The following is a 25036-nucleotide window of genomic DNA, read 5'->3' as shown; positions in this document are numbered from 1 at the left end:
TACTAGTAGAGAAAAGTAAATATAAAACTTTTACAGAATTTAGTTCTTTCTTTTGAAGTGATAATGCTAAAGTGTATTAGAAGAATGTTGAAGGAAATTTTAAAATCAAATGTAAGTAGTGATATTCTCATTTTGAATTGGGAGTCCCTCACAGCAGACTGAAAAATTAATTACAGTTTGAATAAAAAAACTCCTCTTAGGGAGATGGTTACATCACAGGCACACAGCTAAAAGCTAAACTGTTCCCCCCAGCCTCTCTGTTCACTCTTACATCTGTTTTGCTCAGAATCCAGCTACCAAGTTCCATAATGTTGCTGCATCCTCTTCGGGCTAGTACATCCTCTTTGTCTGCCATGCCCTGACTGGAGCCTCATTAACAGGTTGTCATTAACAGGCTTGATAATGACTGCATGCTCAACTTTAGTTAAGACACGCCCTCAAGGCAGGCAACAAAGGAGGAAGCGCTGAGCTCCTCTCTTTGGTGACAGGACACAAAGAAATGGGATGAAGATGCATCAGGGTAAATTCAGATTGCACATTAGGAAAATGTCTCACTCTCCCTGTGAGAGGGTGGATCACCAGCTTCCCAGGGAAGTGGTGACAACACCAAGCCTGCCAGACGTCAAGGTACAGCTGGATGACACTTAGCCATACTGTTGACTTTTAGGTAGTCCTGCAAGGAGCAAAGATTTGGACCTGATGAGCTTCATGGGTCCCTTCCAACTCAAGATATTCTATGATTTTATATTTAACTGATTAGTTTATTGATTACGGCATGGTGCTAGCCAGGCAGTACCACATTTACTTAGAGTTACAGGGAAAGCTCTTGAAGAAGTAGCCATGGAACCAACAGAAGGAAGTTATGTTTTATCAATACTTTGATTGTAGGGATTGTAGCATTTATGAGATAGCCTCAAAACAGTACGTACTGAATTGCAGAAAGACAAGCCTGAGTCTTCTCTAAAAGCAAACTCTTGTCTCTTCTGCTGCAAGCCCCATGGCTGCCTTCATTCCTCGAAAGCCAGTCCTAATTAGATCCCACTTTGCAGTTCCCATTATCAGAGATTATAATCCATTTCTAAACTTCCTTTCCTTTTTGAATGGACTCCTCTGTCTTTTATGCCTTGCTGTTAAGACAGATGTTCAGAAAAGAGAGAATCTTTTCTAGTTCTGGTTCCCAACCCCACAGAAGAAATACAGACAGAAGCGGCCTGTGAAAACTCTGCTGGTGTGTGATATTGAGGTATTCTTTACCTATATGGTTTCTTAGAATTTCATGTGATCTCTAAGAAGTACATAATGAGCAAACTGTGTGAATTAGAAGTACAACGTGATCAGTTGTGGATGAATTTTTACACGAAAGGAGGAAGCATGTTCCTGGTACAAAATCAATCCCTTGTAAATTCTACCTCTCTTCCAAAGCGTGGAGCGTATTAAAGCTCTTAAAAAACGATCCCTAAAGTGACCTTACTTTGATTTCTTACAACGTTTCAAGAATTTGAATTTGTAAATTCTAGAACACCTGATAAATTTGGTTGATGGGTTTAAGCATTTATGTAACTGCTTCAGGTTTTTCAGCTGCTAACTTTCATTACATAAGGGTAATTAAATACTTTATAGAACAGAAGTAGAGTGCTACAAATTAACTGGAAAACAAACAGCAATAACCAAGTACACTTACTAAATACTAAGATACCTTACATTGTATCAATCTTTTCTACATTTTCCTCAGGACTATCACAATTGCAAATGTTTTCTGCATGAATAAAATCTTAGTGACGCATCTAGGGATTATCTGAATCCTTCTTGTGCAGTATAAAAAGGGATCATATGCACCACAACAATTTTCAGGAAAGGGTAATACATACTTCAAAATTCAATAGCCTGAATATTTACAGTAATTTCTAGGCTTTGCAGATGATCAAAATTCCACTTTGAAAAAAGTTCTAATTACTTTTAATTTTCAGTCCCCTAAAGAAATTTGCATTTTTTCCTTTCTAAAATAGAGTACACAAACTGTGATGGCTGCAGTCCCTCCTTTGCCAGTTTTCTGACTTCACAGGAGTTTTAATATTTCATTTCAAGAAGATTTGGTTTAAGCCATTTGGGAGTGTTTATGAGGAAAAATAACTCTTCCTTTGGAATACATTTCCTGTGGATTTTATTAGAATGTAACACATTTTGTATCAGAAGTCAGCAAAGTTCAGCAGGAGCATGTCTCACATCTTCCATGTGACTGTGATAGGTTGGAGGTATGGCAATTCTGCCTGGCTCTGCATACAAGAGCCTAACCATATGATACAATGGAGGAAGCACTGCTTGCAGAGATAATATCCATGCCCCCTCATTCAGCTTTTATCCTCCAGTGTAACCTCCAAGTGAGGGTACAGCTAAGTGAGCACGATTTAAGACTGTTGCTTTGAAGCTGTGGCCCTAAAGGTAAATATAATGTGTCTATTTATGTTAATTTGATCCCTGAAGTTCATGAAAAGTAAGAATATCCCAAGGATCTCAGACACATTCAGTCCTTTCTGAATCATAGTCATCAATGATTCAGCAAAGTGTTGGTCACTTTGGTCACATTAATATACGTGCACAATCAATGCATATTCAAATGGGTAAAATTAAGTATGAAACAACAGCTTTTCTGGCCAGCTCCAGCATGTCCCCTTTTGAATATGTTAAATGTAGCAGAAATGTATGTATGAGGAAGAAAAACAGTTTTAGGCCAGAGAAAAAGACTACATCATTCATTCTTCTCCATTTTTCTGAAGCGTGAGACACTATACACATATATGTTTCAATCTTCAGAACAACTACTGCTTCTTGGGGTGAAAAACAGTTTGTCAGAGACAGAATATTGGCAGCTTTGACTCATGTCCCCAAATATAATCCAGATCTACACCAATGAAAAACCTAAACTTGACTGTTAGCATTTGCATTTGTTTCCTCCTTTGAACTAATTTATCTTGGTAGAAAACCCCTCCAGCCCTCTAGCTGTAAATCTTTTTGTGCTAGGAATCTGCTTCACTTTTGTTGTCAAGGTACATTCACTTTTACATTCACTTGAAAATTTTTCTTTTTGCCTTGCATTGTTACAAATCACAAACTAGCACACATTGCTTGCTTTTTATCACCATCTTATTACAAGTGAGTTTTTTCCTGTTAGCATTTGGCACCAATAGTTATTAATTTCCACCTCCTTCAAATAACAGTTGACATATTCTGTATTTTTGTTTCTCTGTACCTTAATTCTCCTTCACTCTGTGTTACATTATGAAATAGCATCAGGGTTGTAAAGTAATCAGGAGTTTGTAATGTAGCTGTCAGCATCACATAATGAATTTGCCAGGTCCTGTTGAGGCTCTACGTGTTTGACAGCACATCTGTAGTAGTTTCAGCACCCTTGCTGGTACTTATGTTAGTAAAGCCCTAGTAAACATAGTGAAATCCTTTACTGCACAACCACTGGGTTGAAATTTCCTCTGTAGTGTGTAATCATTAACACAAAACCATAATGCATTTTCTGGCTAAAGAGTGGAATGAATTCCAGGAGATTTTATCTCAGTCATTAGGTCTTTTACAGGCTACTAAACAACTTTTGTCATGTCTTCTTTGTATCTCAAGTTTTATCTGCTAAAATGGAATAACTGCTTTCTTTTTTCTGATCTCTGCCTTGTTTATTCAGATAGAAAGCTCAAGAGGCAGAGAGTATCACTTATATCCATGCAAAACCTTGCACAAAGAATCCCAAGATCTCTGTCACAGCAAATGTGAATGAGACAGTATCTGTAATTTTTTTATATTGTACCTGACCCATAAAGTGTGCTAGACGCTGATTAATAATAATCTTTAGAAAACTTGTCCTGAAATGTTAATCATGTAGGTAATCTTCTGGGTCAGTCAAGCTTTATATAAAATACACTGATGTGCAAGGACATGATTCCCTGTAACTCAAACCACTCTAAATGCAGGCTGCTGCAGTCTTCCTCTTCCCTCCTGCACCAACCATGTGAGAACATTGTCCTCCAACTCAGCTCTTCTGTGCACAGCTGGTCTGATTCAAACACAGCTACCCCAAATGCTGTTAGATCAGTTAGGCCATGGTAGAGAGATAAGCTTGTAGTTAAAGAACATGTGTCATATTACCTCATGGATCTTATTTAATCTTATTTTAGGTGCTGTCACACCAATAAACATCTTTCTGGTCATACAAGGAAGTCTGATGTCTGATGTGACATAAGTCTTGTGGGGAAAAGATGTCTTTTGTGACATAACTTTCTGCTTTCTCTCAGTGAAAAATATTTCAGCAAATAATGACCCTTTCACCTGTATTTCACTGGAAGCCACCATCCAAATACATATAAACACTTCAGTGAAAAATGTTTTAAATCAACTATATCTATGGTAGACAGGATGGGACAAATACAGATGAATCACTTTTTCTTCTAAGTTTTATTGCAGTTAGAAAACATGTTAAAGATTCTGTATTGTTGCAGTTTGATATTATTTAGCAAGTTCTGAGCTAATTTCTAAAAGTCAATTATAATTTAGGTAATTTTCTTAAGTTCTGAGTAATATCTTCAAAAATTAGTCAGAATACATTGAAAATTAATTTTCTGTGTTAAAAATGTTTGTATTATTTGAAAGCATACTCTTTTGTATGGTAGAAAAATATTTTGTTGATAAAAATGTCTAATATGTAAGATTGCTTTGGATAATTCCTCTTTTAATAGTTTTTGTGCTGAAAATTTTGCTGAGTAAGTAAAAATATACACTACAGAGGTACTCTGCTATTAAAAAAAAGAAAGAAGTCTTTGTGCTATTTTGTTCTTTTTGAAATACATTTCTTTCTTTGCATCATATTAAACCTTGTGAGAATATACTTATGGGAGGTTTCAGAGTGCTAATCTCAGAGCCTGTTCTTTCCTTACTCTGCCCTACCAATCCATCCACAAAAGAATACTCACTAATGTTTCCTTCTCTAAATTTATTTCCTTTACCTTCTTTTTGTTTGTTTGTTTATGTAGTAGCATTCAGGCATTGGAACAGGCTGCTCAGGGAAGTGGCAGAATCACCATACCTGGAAGTTTTCAAAAGGCGTTTGGATGTGACACTTGGGGATATAGTTAATTGGGGAACAAAGTGTTAAAGGTTTGGTACAATTATCCTAGAGATCTTTTCCAACCTTAATGACTCCATGATTCATGAAAGGTTGTTCAATTTTTCTCTCCTGTTCCACCCTACACCTCAAATTGTGCAGATGTAGAGAATATATCCCTTGTTATCAAGCAAAATTTATGTATGTGTTGAAAATAAAAGTAAAAAAGCATTCTTCTGTCCCTGAACAACTGTTAAAAACATTGTCCCTTACAGTGTGTTTTGTCTGCCACTTCACTGGAACAATTTTAACAACTCATTTCAGAGCAAGATTCCTCGAGAGCTCAGATCTTGTCAGCAGTCTGCTTATTGCACTTCACTGCACCAACCAGAGAAATTCAGCACGAAGAACTCAAGCTGAGATAGATGTGAACCTGCCCAGTAAATGGAGAAGAAAAAAAAAAAAAAAAAAGTCAGGACACTTCACACAAGTGGAAAGGGTCTCATTGTCAGGGTAAGTGGACACCTATTACTTGCTGCAGATTTATTTTAAAGAAATGTAGGCCAAATTTTGCCCCCTGGTTACAGGTTTATTATACAATTATTTTTGTTTCATGACTCTAGTGGGAACATAGAGGTGGAATAGAAGACAGAATTTGGCCCAATTACTATGTACCACTAATGAATATTATTTTAAGGTGCAGGATGAAATCTTGTCTGAACAAAAATTTGGGGACCCAGAACAGAAAATGTTCTTTGGCTATGTATGGATGGCTATGGGGGAAGGGAGGAAGGAGAGTAGGAAGAGTGAAGGCAGAATTCAATCTGAGATGGAAGATATCATATCATTATGTCCCAATCCCTAGTGAAAGTGAGAGCATCCCAGTCCATGCTGGTATCCATGCAGCACATGACAGACCCCAGGGGCCAGATTAGCACCCTCTTGGGTTACATGGAAGTGGAAAGGAGGCCACAGGAGAAACGTGCTAGGCCTGGACTTCTAGGTGAAGTAGATATTTTGATGATACTTACAGAATAACATTTCAAATGGAAGATGGATTAGTTGATGTCTCAGGTATTTTTTATTTGGTTTCTAAAGGAAACAAAGTTCATGCAATTACACTATTTGTCTGTCAATCCCAGAATAATATGTTCTGGGACATGGCTTATTTCAACCCAATAGGACAGATAAGAGATGTCTCAAGATTAATGATGTCCCTAACAGGTGGTTGTGCTGTGTGTTAAGGTTTGTTATGTGTGTGTTTGTTTGTGGGGTTTTGTTGTGTTTGTTTGTGGTTTGGGTTTTTTTTTTCTTTGTTCATTGCTGTTTTGTTGTTTTTTTTTTAATCAGAAATCATGCAAAGAAGAAAGAGATCGAGACAGAAGAGTTTGGTTAACAGTTGATTTCAGAATGGGAGGGCTAAAGCAGGCAACATTATCAGTATTAGATGCTGTTTCCATGTTATTTCTGAGGTAGGTGTCTGATATGTTCATAACCTGAAATCTGAAGTACTTCCAACTCCAAAACTTCCCTTTAACTTTAGGTTCGACCCTCCCATTTCATATTTGTGACCGCAATTCTTGTCCAAAACCTGCAGATAAAGGCATAAAGGTTTCTTATTTTGCTGCATAGGATTTGACAAAGCAACAATGCAGAAATTATTTATAAATCTCCATGTAGCAGTCTAGCTTTTTTTCTTACTTTTTTTTCTACTCACATATAGTGAGTTTTACTATTCTGACCTTGTCCTTGGCACTGTAGGACACTGCATTATAGGGAAAAAAATCTCTTTTTTGTTTCTTTTTTTTTTCCTCTCTGGTCCTTCCCTACAGCAAACCCATGTTTCAGTGATTGGCAGCTGCTTCCAGGAGGTAGTAGCAGATAGGCTTGGAGACATGGGCAGCATATCAGCATAGAGGAAACAGCCTGCTGCAATGGGCTTTTTCTTCACAGGCTGACAGAATTTGGGGGGCTAGGAAGGAGCTGGTGTTTTGGTAATTCTAAAAATTGTTTGAAAGATGATTAATTTAATCTGGAACAGGCCAGCGGTATTGGGAGGTTAAAAAGATCTCTCCATTTGAGTGTTTTTGTCGGTTCCTAGATGAGAAAGCAAGTTCAGCTGAGCTGGGTAAGCAGGTGACAGTTCCCTTCCCACCTGGCTGCCAGGCCCAGCACTGCTGCTGGGGCTGGTGCCAGTCACAGCCCTCTGGCTGGACAGCAGCTGAAGCCTGCAAGGCAATTGCTGCCTGTTTTTTCAGTCAGGTGTACTACATTCTAAAAAGTGGGCCAGTGCTTGTGTGCAGCCCAGCTCTGCATTAGAAATTAGTACCTTATAAGGAGGCTTTGAATCTATTACAAGTGCTTGCATGCAAGTATTGGTATGCAGCCAAAATAAAGTTTTGCTATAGGAAGTTCTAGGTATCTGCCATTTGCTGATAAAAGGTCTAAGATTCTTGTAGATCTTTTGGATTGCTAGAACCCCTTCATTTAAAAAATGTGTTTAGAAAGCTGGAGCACAGCGAGGAGGTCCTTTAAAACTTATCTGGATAAGATTTTTGGAAGAAATAAAAGCTGTCTTTTTAAAAAAGTAAATCTGTTATAGCCCTACCTACATGTTTCCACTTATATCCTAATTTTCTTTGCATTGGCCTGAGGTAACTCTGCCCCCTACAGCATTCATCCTGTTGATATAGAAAATGGAAAATTCTGTAGATTGCCTTAAAGGAGTTCCTCTGAGTCTTGATGAGATAGGCAGCGAATTGAAGAAAATTGCACCCTGAACCATGGTAAGGTAAAATTGTATTATGATATGCATGACTTGCATCTATTGCTAATTATGTAAGTGTGATGTTTGTAATTTCAGTCATCCTTGCTGCTGTAAGGATGCTGGGTATGGAAGCAAAGGGCCTTGACAGGAGCAGGTGTTTCGGTAATTCTGAAAATTGCATGGAAGAGAAAAACAGGAGTTTAATCCAGCTCATACAGCCAATTGGAATTGCTGATCTACTACAGAACTGATAGAATTTTAATGAGTTAAATTATCTTTGAATTAAATTGGTTGATATGCTTGTGGTTGTTTGAACAAAACTGGGGGGTTTTGCATAGATCTAACCTGGAAATAAACTGGAACACGAAATCTGGAAAACAGCTCTTTACTCTTTTCAAATTATATTAATAACCATGTATTCACTAGGGACTGACATTGTATTCTTAGCTTGTTACTTTGCTTGAGTAAGATTTTTATGAAAACACAAAAAAATTAATAGTCATTAGATTGTGTTTTCCCACTAGAAATCTTTTCTGCTTGGGGTCAGCAAGCAACAAAGGCTTTGCAAGCATAGCTTGTTCACATGATTTTAAGACTTTTTCTAGGCTTTTTTTTTTTTGCCTTTTCTGTCTTATTCCTAGTAAGAGTAGGACTGGGATAATAATAATGTTGGCAGTAGTAGTAGTAGAAAGCAGCACACCTACATGTCAACGAGGGTGTTTGGAAAGAGGAGCAAACTCTCTCTTTATAGCCTAGAGCCTAGAGGCAACTTCAGGACTCCATTTTCTGGCTGTCCTGGGTAGGCAGAAAGAAGTTCCTCTGGCAGCTGAGAAGGTCTGCTGGTAGTGTAGCTAAGGAAGGTGAGTTAAATTAACCCTACCAAATCGCTATCATACATTAAAAAAAAAAAAATCCTAATCCAGTACATATAGGGGAATGAGACAACATCTTGTACTCATGTACAGTGGCATATTGATTCTGTTATAGTATTAAGGGATGGAGAGCGAAGCAGGTGGCAACTGCAGAGTGACACTGACAATTTTTCTTTATGAATATTTGCAACCAGCAAAACCAAGAAAGATCGGAAGGATAAAGAAAAGGTTGAAGCACTTCAGATACTGCTATAGAAACAATGTGAAAATTCTTGTGCAAACCCAGCATAAAGCAGGCTCTCCTGATTTACAGCACATGCAGTTTCTCAAAGAATACTATACATGTATTTATGTGTATATGTATGTATATGTACACCTGTTGGGATATGATATACTTGAAGAGACACAGAGGCTCTTTTGTTTTCCCTTCTGTCCTTTCCTTCTGACTGAATGTTCACATTTATTCCAGTCCTTTGGGAGTAGGTGTACCTATGAGCATAGAGAATTCCTGAATGGTCATCTGCAGCTGAAGTTCTGTTCAGCAGGCTTTTAATCAAGTTATTCTGTGTGAGCTTAAAACTGCTGCAGTATACATTAATCTCAGTGCCTTCCAGTGTGTCCTGCATGCAGCAGGACCACATAGGGCTCATTCTTGATCCAGGTGTTTTGAGGTTGTATTGACAATCCTGGAAATACCTGCATTTCCTAACTGAAGAAACTAGAAAATTATTAGAAAGAAAACTGGAAATAATTTGTACTGGTGAGTTAAAAGTATATAATATTGTGTATGATATTGATGGTTCTGATTCTTGGTATTTTGTTACGCTCTTTTTTGTACTAGTATTTGGGTAAGGATTTTGAAATTGTCTTTCAAGTTTTAGAAGAAGATGCTGTAATTTATGTTCCTACAAAACCTCTGCTACTGTTCAGTTTATTTTTCAGTCTTTCACAAAGATACTAGTATTATCTATTAATAATAATCCTCATTTATGGGTTGCGAGATAAATTTTGCCTTTATCTTTAGAATTTTGACAGGAAAAAATTAATTATCTGTCTGGTTTCTGGCCAATACTTTGCAGTAATACACCTTAAGTCAAATCATAAGGATATTTTAAATTTTCCTTTTGATCAGAGGGAAGAAGAGCTCACTGTAGATGAAGTGATTAGCTGAGGGCTCTTCTATAATTTTCTCAGAAACTTGTCTGGATGAACTTTACTATTCAAAGGCTATTTTCAGTTATCTGGATTCAAGTGTAGACATCTAGTTCAGCATCCCTTTATCTGAATAGCTACATCAGTGTAGTCCTGTAGCAGGGAAAAAAAAAATCTGCAGATACTGATGTATCAGCTGAACATACTCGTAGAGGCACCTATTTCCAAAGGACTGGAATACACGCAAACACTTGCCTGACGGTAAATACTGACCAGGAAACTGAAATGTTGTTCTGAGCTCCATTAAATATTTCTTGATGCACTGTGTGACAAAGTTTTCTTGTCTATACCTAATATAGCTTTACAGAGTGTGTGGGCAATAAGCGAGGTGGCTTTTCATAGTGTGAAAAAGGAAAGTCCTTTTTTCTGCTGAAACACGTTTGAGCTAAATAGCAACACGCATCAACTTCTACAAAAAGAGATGGTAGCGGACTATAGAAACCACCCTAGAGGATCTTTTTATTTTGTGAGAGAAATCCTAGATGCCAGAGATCTACGAACGTGGGCATCCCGGTGACCCTGACCATCGGTACCACAGAAGCGATTTGGTTTTGAGGTCTGGTGCTGGCTGAGCCGCTGCGGCGGGGGCTTCCAGGCGGGACTCGGACCTGGCCCGGAGCCGAGCCGGGGCTTTCTTCTCCTGGTCGGGCGAGGGGCGCTCCTGTCTGCCCCGGCGAAAGGGCCGGCAGCTCGCCCTGGTTACGCCCGAGAGCACCGGGAGCCCCTGCCCAGGGAGGGAGGGAGGGACGCGGTGACGGCGAGGTGCTGCGGGAGAGGCGGGCGCGGTGGCCCCGGGGCCGCAGCCCCGCATCCTCCGCTGGCCGCGGCGGGGCCGGGCGCGGTGAGGGGCACACCCCGGCCCGGGACGGACCGGGCTGGGCAGGGCAGGGCAGCGGGCGGCGGCCCCGGGAGCCTCCGCCGCGGGGAGATCGGACAAAGGCTTCCAGGAGAGGGAGTGGCAAGCGGCCGCCCAGCCCTCGGCGGGCTGCGGGCGGGTCGGTGCCGCCGGGACGGGGGGAGAGGGGACGAGACAACTTCCCCAGGGGCACGGGGGGCTGCAGGAGGGCGGCGGCCGCAGCTCCTGTCGAAAGGAAGGGGCTCTCCCGAGCCGCCGGCTGCCTCGCCGAAGGTGGCTGCGGGGAGGGGAGGCGGGGGAGGAGCCGGGCTCATCCCCGGGCGGGCGGCGGCCCCTCCACTGCGCCAACCTGCAGGCGGGCTGGAGGCGGCAGCCCCGCCCGGCCTCGGCTGCCGGGGCCGCGCCGCCCTCGCCTCCGTCCCGGGCAGAGCCGCAGGCGGCCGCTTCCCGCTGCGGCGGTCCGGGACTGCAGCTCGCTGGCGGCCGGGGCAACGAGCAGCGGCAGCTGGGAGCGCCTGCTCTCCCGAGTGCCCCTTCATCCCTCTCAGCCCGCTTCTCTCTCGTACCTGCAGCCTTTCTTTCTCCCTCCACTCCTTCTGCCTTATTTCTGCTTGTCTCCCCCTTCTCTTACCATTTTCTGGTTTTAAGGGTTTTTTTGATCTCCTTCTCTTTCTCCTACCCCCATCCTGTTCCCTTTTGGACCATCTTCGTTTAGTGCTTCTTAATTTCTTGATTTCTTCTGATTTTTTCCCTTGGACTTTGCCTTGTCATGTCAAGATGGAAGTCAGGCATGACTGGCTCTCCTCATCCCCCCATGAGGGCTTCGAGCAGATGAGGCTGAAGAGCAGACCCAGGGAGCCTTCCCCAAGCCTCACCAGAGTAGGTGCGAACTTCTACAGCACTGTCAAGCAGCAGGACTACAGTGCCAGTGTCTGGCTGAGGAGGAAAGACAAACTGGAGCACGTAAGCCAGCTTCTTTTCCCCCCTGCTTTTTTAATTTTATTTTTTTTTATTTCTAGACCACTGTCTAGGCACTCCGTTAGGCTGCCAGCTGGGACTCCAGAAGAAAAGTGTTGCTCCAGCAGTTGTGCATGGCATTTCCCAAATGATAGAGAAAGGAGCTATTTAGAGGTCCCATTGTGGTCAGATCTGAGGTAAATGGGGTGTCAGTACTGTTCCAAACTAGTCTCATTCTAACTGGAAATATTTTTTAACCTTCTTGGCTGATTCCTTCTTCTACTTCAGCAAATTCAGCACTGATGTGGGAGGAGAAAGATTGGGATGGTGCAGATGGAGGTTAGAACGTTTATCTCACAGTGATTGTAATGTAGTTCTAGAATAGCTAAAAGAAAAAAAGCTTAATGGTTAGGGGTTTTTTTTGTTTGTTTTGTTTTATTTTATTTTATTTAAATTTTAGATGTGATTTTCATTTTCCCCCTCCCCCATCTTTTTCTTCTCCATGCATGGGACTTTGAACATATGCTACCTATGTGGAGTAGAGATTGCCTTCAAGACTTTTCTTGCTGCAGCAGTACTACATGACATAACTATGTTTGAGGCCACAATAGGACTGATACTGTGAATAGCTCTAGTGAATATTTTATGAGAATTTGAGGTGCTTCAAAGTGTTCCTGTCTCAGATGATGTTTGAAAGCATTTTTTATGTTACTTATAACAGCAAGGAAATGGGTTGAGATGACCTGCATGCTGTGTAAGTTTCCTGAATAGCTTATTAGGTGAAACCCATTGTTAGGGTGTGCAGTACAATCAAGACAGGAAAGTGGCTGCATTTACAGGGATGCAAAAGAATGTGGATGGGCTTGCATAATGCAACAGTCTGTTATTCTTTACATTAGTGAGTAATTTGCAATCACAGTCACATTGACTTCAAGAGGTACAAGAAAATATTTCTTGTGGTACAGCCACCTCAAGTCTCTCTGAATAGAAATGGTCTGATTAGAAGGATAAATTGCCTTTATTACATAAAAATCCTAGATGACATAGTAGAGTACTTTAAAGATGAAACCTGAAAGAAAGTCCTTTACCAACCAGTGCATGGACAGTAACCCTCCCTTCCCCCTAACCTGCAGAGTATTTTATTCCTCTTAGGGAAATCTTAAACTTTTTATACTGGTTATACTTCCGGGGAAATGACAGGAACTGATGATCTGTTGGAAAGATCACATTTCAAATGTTGAGGAAAGTATTGAATTCTGTCTGCCTTTTAACACAATTTTGTGATTCTTCACACTGACAACAAAGCTTCACAGTAGTATGCTTGTAAGTGGAGTATTCTCCCATTGTCAATCAAGAATAAAGGTCAGTGCCTTATCTCAGTACAGCTAAAACATCAAAAGCACAGAAATCTGAGCTGTGGCGTTTGTAACAGATACATGTTGATATCTATGATCAAATGAATAATTATTAATTGTGGAGGCATTAATCTGTTAACACTTTGATATCTGGTAGCTGAATGGTCAGATACCTGTATATTAAACCTTATCACCATAGCAGGAAGAAAGAAAATAGGCATTAACTTGTTTGAAGACTGGAAGTGCAAAACCTTTATTTTGTGTGTGGTTTTGTTGCTGGGTTTTTGGAGGGTTTTTTTGTTGCTCTTGGCAGTTGTTACTATTTTTATTTAGTCAGTATTTTGTCACGATAGTAGTCTTTATTATCCCTGCAGCATTTGTGTGGAAAGCTTTCTCTGTAATCTGTAATGCATGTTCTTCTGGGGGTTTCCCTCTCATTTGATCCAGTTATTTTTACTCCCACAGTCTATCTGAACAAGGCAAAGAGAAAAAAATTGGAGCATTGATAATCCTTGCTTTCCATAAAGTACTTATTTAATTTACATTTATTGTGACTACCCCACAGTACACTGATGTACTAACAGCAGATACATGAAAATACTTTGTTTTATGGTTTAAGGCAACTGCATTACTCCTGAGTGTTGTAACAGACAGGCTATTGCATGAATATAAATAAAATGTCTATTTATTTATATATCCTATTTTGCTTATGCAGTTTTAGAACAAGGTTGTTATTTTTTGTTTTCAGATGAATCTTTGAGGGTTTTAAGTGTTCTCTTGCTAAAGAAGTTATTTCCTACACTCTACTCTTCCACTCCAAGAGACAAACCCATTACTCTGAGATGCGTTATTTTGAATGGGATAGTCATTGATATATGATAGCTTTTGGCCAATATTGCATAATGAAGATATTCACATCCTCCATCCACCTCATGAAGTTTGCATAACATTTCATTACAGCTCCCTCTGAGGTACTCATGTTACTTGATACCTACAAAGAAAATCAAAATACAAGGAGTAAGCATTCATGGAGGCACTGAATTTTAAAGTATATCATCACAGACTTGATGCTGTTCAATGACCAGGTTAGGCAGAAGAAGGGTCTGTAGTGGGTGCAAGTCAAGATACATGTGAACAGATTTTGAAGTTTCACTTGTACTCTTTCAGCATTGTGGAGGGGAGTGAGTTTTGCTTCATTGAAACGATCAATTTAATTAAATCAATCAATTTAATTGAAGTCAATCAATTCTTAAATTGGGTTCAGTTGTAACAGGATGAAATTGGGCCAGCATATTTTGTTCATTACCTACAGTAAGACCTTGTAGGCCACAGTAGGTATTTTATATTGACTTTTGTTCAAGTGAATAGCCTAACTTAATCATGTGCAACACTCACTAATCCACATACAGTTTGACGTGTTAAAAAAACATCTTCTGAAGCCAATTTGTATCAAATTGTTTATGTAAAAAGATTCCTAAATATTGAAACAGTTTGTTTCTAGATTTCAAAACTGTAACAAAGTTTGGGTTTTGGAGTTGTGGTTTTTGGTTTGTTTGTGTTTGTTTTAGGCTTTTGCTTATACACATGTCAGTTTGAGGACTGTGGTCAAGAGTATGATAAAGAGGTTCAAAATTACTGCTTTATCTCTTCTGAAAGCACAAAACAAATTCAGATGCACAAATACGATCCCGTTTCTTTAAAATTGATCAATATTTAATTATTGGCTGACCTTAGAAGAGGTAAAAATCTGGAACATCCTGCTGGTGTCTTGCTAATTAATTGTTCTTCAAATGGATCTTAACATAGCATGCTCATTGGCTTGCTGTTTTTGTATGGTTTTCTTTTGCCAAGTGGCAGCAACACAGCTTATATGAGAAAAGATTTGAACACAACCCACCCCCCTTCTTTTGTGAGCTCAAATGCTGTATGTAAGATTAAATGAATTTGCTGTAACATGTTTGAAGGCCCAATGAGGAGTTTTTGCTGAAGTGAGGCCTCAGGGTACATGCATGCTGTACCCAGTGTCCCGAAGAGCCATACTGTTAATGGAGGAATTTACAAGAGATGTGAGGAGCTCCAGCATTGTAGATGTGAACACAGTGATGTTGCAAACCTTTGCCTGAAATCTCTGCAGAGCTGAAATTGTTCAAATTCTATGTATTTGCTTCAACTAGTTCCTTGTGCCTCTTTGTGTATTTGTTTCCCGGCATTGGAAGTGTTGGAGGGAAAATGGATGTGTGAAACATTCTTAAATTCTTCTTTGCATTTTTTTTTGTTTGTTTCTTTCTCTTTGTCTGGTGTTGACTTTCTTAAACAAAATGTGAATTCATTAAGAGAAATAGGAGGAGGTAGGGATTGGGAAAGAGTAGCTAACCTGATAGGAGGCTTTAGCTGATAGGAGTTACTTGGTCTGGTTTAACTTGCAACAGCTCTGTCACGTCTCTGCATCCCACAGTAATGACAGATATTGAATAGTTCCTGGTACCTCAGCAAAGAATTCTAGAGAACTTAATTTGAAATAACAGAAGCTTCAAAACCGAACAGATTTCTTTCTAAGCTACAAGAGCTTCAAGCATATAATTGTTTTTGACAAATACAGGTATTCCTTCTCAAGAATGTCGTGGTAGTCTTTCTCTAGTAACTTCTAAATTTAATTATTTGCTTAATCGTGTTAAAAGATAGAAAAAACTATTTTTTAAGAAACTGGTTCAAAACTACTTTTGGGGAGACCTGACATCACAACAGTGTTATTTCCTGGCAATCCTCAGTCTGTTATTTTTGCAGAATCATAATTAGGAGAAGTTATTGACAGCTATTGCTTTTTTTTTTTTTTTTCTTTTTTTACACTGCTGTTCTGATCAGCAAGGGCAGTGGTGGGATTTTCAGATTCTAAGTGCTCTTGCTGTTACTTGGCCAGTTGATGTTGTTGCTCAGCACACTGCTGTGCCTTTGGCAGCATTGCTACCCAGTGAGAAAAGTGGCTGTGAGGTATAAGGAGTGTCACTTGGCAGCAGGGGCAGGTATCCAATATGCAGCTGTTAGGCTTAAGACAGTTTACAATGGTGCCTGGCAAGCGTGGCCAGAATATTTCTCAGAGCTGCATGAGCAAATCCTAAACAAAATATAGCTTTAATTCACCTGTCATAATACCTTTATAAAAGTTGAAATTCCAAATCCAATTTTGCCAGTTCATTTTTATTATTCAAAAACTAGTAAGTCTAGTAGGCAGCTTTTGTTTTTTTCTTCCTTTTTTTTTATGGTATTGGAAACTCTTAACAAAAGCATTGTTGGACAGTTTCCAAGTGCTTTTCTGCTCTTACACTGAAATTAACACTAATGTTAAAAGCCAGAAGATAGATTTGTAATCTTCAGTGGGATGCAGAAGACACCATGTGCACAGCTATAACTTGCAATACCTAAACAAGGAATGTGGACATAGCCGGATGTATAGCCTGTAACAAGAGTAGAACCCAGTCAGTCCAAATCAGTTGCTGGACAGCGACAACAGCTTCAGTTTAAGGAAGAATAATGCAAGGACATAAATCAGAATTCAAAAAACATTCCCGTACTCCCAAAACGCCCCAGTCTTGAAATAAATGCAAACACAGGTCTTATTTTGAGTTAAATGAGTTAACTGAATCACAGACTATCCTGATTATAAGGGACTCACGGGAATCATCTACAAGTCCAACTCCTGGCCCTGCACAGGACACTCCAAGGATCACACCAAGTGCCTGAGAGCGTTGTCCAAATGCTTCTTGAACTCTCAGGCTGGTGCTGTGACCACTTGCCTGGGGAGCCTGTTCCAGTGCCCAACCACCCTCTGGGTGAAGAACCTTTTCCTGATACCGAGCCTAAACCTGCCCTGGCACAACTTCAGGCCATTCCCTCAGGTCCTGCCACAGTCACCAGAGAAAAGAGCTTGCTCCTCCACTTCCTCTCATGAGGAAGTTGTAGATGGCTATGGGGTCTCCCCTCAGTCTTCTCCAGGCTGAAGAAGCCAAGTGATCTCAGCCACTTCTGTTATGGCTTCCCCTCCAGGCCTTTCACTATCTCTGTTGCTCTCCTTTAGACTCATTTTAACAGCTTTATATCTTACATTGTGGCACCCAGGACTGCACACAGGACTCGAGGCCAGGCCACAGCAGAGCAGAACAATCCCCTCCCTCGCTATCACAGTGATGCTGTGCTTGGTGCACAGTTGTCAGAGTCTTTTGCACCAGGCATGTATAAATAATTTGTCATCTGGAATAATGACAAATACCAAGAAGAATGGCGTGTGCCATGTAGGAGGGTACATGGATGGGGACAATTCAGAGGGTTCTAGAGAGTGAGTTTCCAATATCTGAAGCTTTTTGATGGTGTGGATGCAGGTTATAATTCCAAATGTCTGTCTGGTCCTGGAGGTGGATATCTATATTTAGCTTTCATCATTAAAATCAAGGGAACAAACTCAATTAAGTTAGAGGGATTTTAGCTTTTTCTCAACAGGAGACGGGTATGTGGATTGCCTGCCTGGAGCAGTGGTACTTAGCATGAGTTGTGATTCTTGCTGAAGTAGTGGCATGCAGTTTGCTTCACTGCTGACAGACTGTGTGTGGAGGGGAATTCTTATGTCGAAATGCTGATTTCCTTGCAGGTGTCTTTCTCTGGTAATGTTTTGTAGACAAACATAATTAGAGAAAATAAATGTTCAGAAAAGTGGAAAAAGGGGACCAAAATAATTGAACAATGTTGGGAAAATACTGAATAACATTTTAGAGCAAAAAAATATAAAATTTTTTTTTTGAAAGTGGTATGGGGTTTCAAATTCTGAGTAATTTATTACTGTAGTTACCACACACAAAAGTAATTTCGTATTGCAAAGCAGTGAAAATACGATACCTGATAATTTGTTTTTCTCTTTTTAGTTGTAGTGGGTTAACCGTGGTTTTCTGCCAGCTGCCGACCAAGCCACTCTCTCTCTCTCTCCCCCTGCTCAACAGGACAGGGGGAGAACATTAGATAAACATCTTTTAGCATGAGATAAAGATGGGGAGATCACCAATTACTGTCACAGACAAAACAGACTCAACTTGGGAAAATATAATTTCCGTCTCTTTCCAATTAAATATGGGATAGGATAGTGGGAAATAAGGACAAGACTAAAATCACCTTCTCCCCTCCCCCCATTTTTCCAGGCTCAACTTCAGTCCTTTGTTCCTGAATCTTCAACTCCCTTCCCTCTATCCCCCGAGTGGCACAGGGTATTGGGAAAATGGGGACTGCAGTCAGTGCATAGCACTCTGTCACTCGTTCTTCTTCACAGTTCCCTGGTGTGGGATCCCTGCCATGGGATATAGTCTCTGTCAAGCTATTCCAAGGGGAGTCCTCCACACAAGCTGTAGCACTTCCAAAACAGTACCAGCATGGGTCCTCTCCATGGGCTGCACCCCAGGAATGGGCTGCACCCCAGGAATGGGCTGCACCCCAGGAATGGGCTGCACCCCAGGAATGGGCTGCACCCCAGGAATGGGCTGCACCCCAGGAATGGGCTGCACCCCAGGAATGGGCTGCACCCCAGGAATGGGCTGCACCCCAGGAATGGGCTGCACCCCAGGAATGGGCTGCACCCCAGGAATGGGCTGCACCCCAGGAATGGGCTGCTCCAGCATGGGCCCCCTGTGTGCTGCACTTGCTGCTCCTTTCTGGGCTCTCCACAGGCTACAGCTTCCTTCAGAGCACATCCACCTGCTTTGGCATGGGCTGCAGTGTGGATTCCTGCTCTACCTGCTCTGGTGTAGCCCTCCACGGGCTGCAGGGGGACAGACAACCTATTCTCTTTGTGGGCAGCAGCAGAATCTCTGCTCCGGCACCTGGAATGCCTCCTTGCTGTTCTCCTTCAATGACCTTGGTGTCTGAAGGGTTTTTTCTCTCTCATTTTTCTTGCTCCTCTCCCATAGCTCCTGGGCAGCAGGTTTTTTTTCCTTATGTTTGTTATCAACAGAGGCACCAACCAGTCCTACTGATGGACCCAGCCTGGCAAAGAGCAGGTTTGTCATGGAGCCAGCTGGAACTGGCAGTGTCTGCCATGAGGCAGCCGCTGGTCTCACAGAGACCTCTGTAGTGGCCCCTCGCCCCCAAAACCTAGCCATGTAAACCAAATACACTAATCCTAGATGATGAATTTCTGTGTGTGGCCAGAGGGGTTTTAGCCCTACAAGGGTTCATCACACTCTGAGGGTGACCAGCAACCTCCCAGAAATGGCTTAAGAATAATTAGGGAGATGGCTTGATCAGAGGTGTTTCGAAAATGCAAAAAGGTTTTAATTAAAGAGAAAATAACAAACTATACAAAACAAAAAAAATAAAAGCCGTGCACAGTGCAGAGAGGTCCCTTGCACCTGCTAAGACACCAAAAATGCCCCAAGAGACTCTGCTCTCTCTTAAGGATTTGATTTAGGAGAGTTTTTTGGCAAGCTGCCCAATAGATAATAGCTACATTCCTTGAGGAACAGCTCAAGGGTCCAACAGGTGCTTTTTTCCAGGCACTGGGCCAATTACGGTCAGTGAAGCATGGAAGTTTCTGGTTCTTCTTCCTTAAAAATTCAGGGGTGAAACTTAAACTCTTTTCCTAATATGGGAACACCTGCTTGGGTGTGGGGGTGCACCACAACCGCTAGGGGCAGCTCTTCTTTCTCTGGTGTATGAGAAAATCATTCAACATTGCATTAATCCCACACATCAGTTCTGATGATTTCAACATCAGTCACTTTCAAAGTCCAAGTCTCTAAAGCTAAATTTAAAGTCTTTGAGAGGCATATTCACTGTAACAAGCTTAATTTGTAATGTCTGACTTTATGTTGTTGCATAGACGTACAAAATAACGTTTCAAAGTAGGTCTTAAAATTAATTTATATATGCATGTATAAATTATTTTATAATTTAATTCAGCCTATTCAGGACTTCTTAGAAATGAAGTTTTCTATTTCTGAAAAAAAGGCATATATCTTAGTGTGCATTTCTTCCAGGTGTTAACTTTAGTGTAGGTGTAGGAAAAGTGCTTTCCACTGCTCTGCTTTTCCTAATGCTCCCAGCATTAAGGAAAATCCAAATTAGTTTTTTGCTACTGTCATCCTTTATTTCAACAGCATTTACCACCCTTGTTTAAGGATTTTAAAAAAGGAGTTGCAGAAACTTGCAACTTAATCTCCTTGTCTGTTACACAACCAAATACTCTGCAGTCTTCAGTGATTTGGTCTCGTAGCTGACCACTGACTGTAACACACTTAAGGATAGTAGGAATACTTAAAACACTAGGAAAATTATGCTTCATGAATATCTCCTCACAATTGCTATCAGTTCCCTGTAGATGATGCCCAAAGAAACTAGGTGCTATGACTGGTTGTATGTTTAGCTTCTTCTGTTCCATAACCAGGAATGCTAAAATACTGAAGGTAAAAGAACATTACCAGAGTGTCAAAAGGATGGAAACAATTAGCTAGCTCATGCCAATGATTAATAAACCCTACTGTATTGCCATTCATGATGGGAAATCATATACTCTTCATTGCTCCTGAAAAAGGAAGTCCTGTGCTGGCAGTAAACTCCCTAGATTTGTCTCCCCTGATGGAATATTTTCTTGAAGCACAAGAGGTGGGTTTCTAACAGCCCACCTCTTGGGTTGCTTTTTTGGTAACATTATTTCAGGTCTCATTTTCATGCCTTTTTATAGTTTCATTACAAGGTCCATATATCCATATACACCAAATAGCTCCTCCGTTGTATTTCAGGGTCTGAAAGGAGGTTTCTTAAAATGAAATTTGCATGCAATTTTTAAAATTTTTGCACTCCTGGATGACAACTGCTAGAGTGAAAAAGTATAATATTCATTTTCTCTTGAGGTGACACTCCTCTAATGTCTGTAAGATTGTGTAGTCTGAGTGGACAATCAAATTGTTTTCAACTTGCCCTTCACAGTTTCTGGGAACAAAAGTAGATTACTTGAGGATATATCTCTCTTAGGCAGTAAGTTTGTGCTGGCATCCATATTCCTTAAACAGCCGAATCCAGGATGTGTGCTTACTGGAGACCTGCATGCCGGTGTGGCAGGGATGAGCTGGGTGTGTCCCTAGGTGCTCCCTTGCCTGGTGGGGATGCAGTTGATGGAGAAATGAAGCACTCCATCCATTGGGAAATGAGGCACTCACAGCCTCCCTGTCATTGGTGTTTCTAGGGAAAGCACCTGCCCCCTCCAGTGACAAATGCTGGGCTTCTTGCAGTTGCTTGACTCTCTGTGCCTGAGTGGGCAGAGGGACCACCCAGGTGAGGAAACGTGTGCAGGGAGTTGGGACAACCTCAGAAATTCAGGAGAGGGAAGAGGGGAAGTTAATGATACATTGGTGCCTGTTAGGTGAATTGATTTATCCAGAAAATAATTTTTATTAGATTAGAAACTTATTCCTAGGGGTTTTTTTGTGGGTTTTTTTGGTTTTTTGTGGTTTTTTTTTTTGAGTGCTTATCCATCAAAACTCGGTCTAATTTTTTTTTTTCTTAACAGGATTTGCTCCACAGAATTGTTTAATTTTCATAAAGGCTTTCCAATTATGACATAGGATTTGAGTATTTTTATAGGCATTTGTCTTTTTTTATTTTGATCAATGCGCTGTGAATTTGACTGCATAGATAGCATCTAGCCCTGGACGATGAAATATCAGAGTGGTATTTTTAGTAATACTATTTTGGCTTGCTCTCTAAAGAAAAATTTCCCTATTTTTCCACACTTTTGCACAACCTGTAAAATCCTCTATATGCAGTATTTTTAGGTGAATAAAGTGCATTTTATTAATTTCTCATCTTAAAACCAAGAATTTGAGAGATTTTAGTAAGTTTCATTTTTGGCTGCACGATGTCAACATAATCAGCAGCTTGTTTTGTAACTGATAAAGTTGTTGCAGCTCATAAATACCAGCCATTCTACTTTTATTTTTCTTGCTATTCATGTATCTCTATTTACAGTTGTAATTAAATATTTAATGGAATAAAAAAGCTAATGTATTTGAGAATTGCTGCTAATAAAATAAATAGGGATTTAAATAATTCCTGGCATTCTGATACATTAAATAGGCTGGATTTTCCCAGGGCATTTTTAACTGTTAGGAGCAGAACCAAATGTGGAGCAGTGATGAGATAGTGATAGTGACCAGCTTAAAATTCGTGATCCTGTTGTTACTGCAGGAAAGGCATATGTTCTTGGGGTGGTACTCTAACTTAGTTTTCTAAAAGCCAGTATATGCTGTAAAAAGCCTGCCATAATGAGCAGATTCGTATTTGTTTTAAAACACAGGAATGTGTAAAGTTAATAAGGTCTTCAGCACTTCCAGCCACAGTAAACATGTCTTTTACTCTGCTTTTCATGTTATGGAAATTGTGCTGCTACGTCCATTAAGTTTCATGACCGATCTTTTCTAGGCAGGGGATTTTTTTGGTAAGGGAATATTCTTTATGGGCTGAACAAACTTCAGGCATTACCTCAGCTGAGGCTATTTGCTTCTGAGAATGGTGTTTAAGGTGACACTATTTCCTAAATGCAGCTTGTGCACTTTTGTTTGATCTTGTTCCAAAACCATGATCATTGACTTCATTAATATGGATTCAAGTTGTGTATGAGCTCCTTGAGAGAAGACTGTAAAGACTGTCCATCAGCTCAGCTGTCATGGTTTGGAGCTAAAAACCAAGTCCAGTACCTCATGCTAGGCAGTTGGAGGAAAAATCTATCTTGGAATCCTCACCTTTTCTTGAGCTTTAAGTCTCTGGATCATCAGACTGGTTGCTGTATAAATTATTTGAGAACACTTTGCAGTTAGCACAGGGCTATTAGAAGAACAGAAAGCATCCTAATATAACAGAAGGGATGTAAGAAACTGTAATATCTATCTCAGGTTCTGCTATTTCCCCACAGTTTGTTGGAGAGGACCCATGAGCATCTAGAAAGGCTTGTATTCCTGGAATGTTAAAAGAAACACAAGTGATGAAGGGTCTTACAGAAATTCTTGTGGCTTTCTGGCAGCTGCTGACAGACGTTGGCCTCTGACAGAAGTTTAGTCTCTTCCTGGGCAGTGATAAAATAGCCAGCATAGAAAAGATTGAGAAGATGAGTGAAATGGAATAAGTTAGAGCTAATAGTCTGTCAGTTTGCTCTAGGGCTGGAGCTCTAACAGCCTTTGTGCTACAGTGGGTGGGGATTTCTGTCTTCCAAAACAGAAACTGATGTGCACTTGTAACCCTGTGCTCCCCATTTGCTATTACCTTATGGAATAAAGTGTTTCAAAGGTTTCAAGCCAATGGGCTGGCAGAGAACACACAGTTTTCTTGCTTCCTCTGAATCAGTACTTTCCGTAACTTCTTCCTGCTCATTAAAGAATTGGCTTAGGCCTGCAGCCTTGTGTTTAGTCCTATAAGCTCTAATAGTGAAGGGAGCTTTCTACTTACTTTTGTGATCTTGGATGCCTTATGGAAAAGTAGTTTCCCTGAGTTTTCAACAGGATCCACAGTGCTAACTTCAGGTAGGGTAGTGATACTCTTTGCATCATTTAGATGTGGTTTGAGCCACGGTTTGAAGTGTTTGCTAAACTGTACAAATTCTCTATGTATCTTTTCATGGAAACCCAGTATGTTGTGTGATGTGACTTTTGCTATTGACTAGATAAAGAGTTGCTCAGAGTCATGAATGCAGTCCTGTGCATAAGTGATGCTTAAAACAATATGGGATGAAGTATATTCAGTTCTGCTTCTCTGTGGAACTGTGCTTCTTAGATCCTTGAGAAGATGCATCTTTTGAGTAATTCCTCTTACATCAATAGAGACTGCATAACTCCCCTGGTTAGTGCAGCGGATGGGATGGTTCTAAGAAAAGATTACTTGAAAATGAATTACTTAAAACAAACAGACAAAAAGATCACTGATGAAGGAAAGCCAAACAATTTAAAAATTATTTGCAATTTTAAACTATTTTTGAGTGACTTGTTTGTAGAACGTGAACCAAATCTATGGTGCTGAAGCCTGATTGGTGCTTAGTTGGGATGCTGTGAACATCAAAATACATCAGTACACCAAATGCTGTTTTCAGGCTTTTACAGTGTAAACGATTTATTGTTTGAATAACAATTCTTTTGGGACTAGCATGAAACAAAACCCCTAAGTGTTTTGGAAAATGTTACCTTTTTGAACAATGCAATTTCCTTTGCCAGTGTGAGCTGCTGTCCCTGCAGACTTTTCTTTCAATTCTCCACTGGGCTTGTGGCAGGCAGCTAACCCCTTCTGTGTTACTTTATCCCATTTTCTGCAATATTGTTCTCTCTGAGCCTTTTTGTCATGGCTTAGCTGCATCAAACTCCTGCTGCAGAAAGCTGGAATGTGCCACACTGCATTCTCTGGCTCTGGATATATGGTCGCAATGCACATCAGCCTAAATCAATTTGTTTCTGCAACCATATGACAGCTAAAACCTTAGTCTGCTTGAAATTTCAATATTTAAGAAATGCTTTCTTTTTTTCTGTTTGTGCACTTTGTTCCTCTACTGTGTGTCTGTGCTAGGGCTGTTCCAGGCATTCTGTTTGGCTTTAAATAACTGTTGCTCATATACATTTTTTACAAGACACTGTATTGCACAACTGTTTCCCTTTTATTTCTCCAAGGTTGGGTTTATCTATCCAAGGCCCTTGGTTTTAAATTTTTTTCCTATTTACATAATCTCACTGATTCTTTCATGATGCTTATTTTTAAATTATTTTTCTTTATTCCCTTGTCCCCAGCCTCTTGCTCTGTTCTCTCAAACTCCTCTCACAAATCCAAAGTCTTGTTTTGGTATCACATGCCATGTTCTGCAATTCACCTTGTGTGAAATACCCAGGAAAAATGTGGTGGGCGAAATACATG

At 40.4% G+C, this 25036-nt stretch overlaps 1 protein-coding gene across 4 annotated transcripts in view; it reads left to right on the top strand.

The window, feature by feature from the left end:
* Nucleotides 1–2863: 2863 nt before the first annotated feature.
* Nucleotides 2864–25036, top strand: part of PLD5 (phospholipase D family member 5) — a 186065-nt gene continuing 163892 nt past the window's right edge. Inside the window, exons 1-3 of one of the 4 annotated variants that reach the window (XM_063390930.1) lie at nt 2864–5614; nt 6452–6573; nt 11828–11962. Coding sequence is in view for 1 of the 4 variants with exons in the window: in XM_063390928.1 (XP_063246998.1) it covers nt 11586–11771 (186 nt within the window). In the remaining 3 variants the exon portion in view is untranslated. Of the gene's footprint in view, nt 6574–10519; nt 11772–11827; nt 11963–25036 lie in introns of those variants that run through there. The other 3 variants (XM_063390929.1, XM_063390928.1, XM_063390932.1) reach the window with 3 other exon arrangements.

The sequence above is a fragment of the Prinia subflava genome, chromosome 2 (genome assembly GCF_021018805.1).
Source record: "Prinia subflava isolate CZ2003 ecotype Zambia chromosome 2, Cam_Psub_1.2, whole genome shotgun sequence".
Classification (NCBI taxonomy): Eukaryota; Metazoa; Chordata; class Aves; order Passeriformes; family Cisticolidae; genus Prinia; species Prinia subflava.
This window is presented reverse-complemented; position numbering and strand designations above follow the sequence as displayed.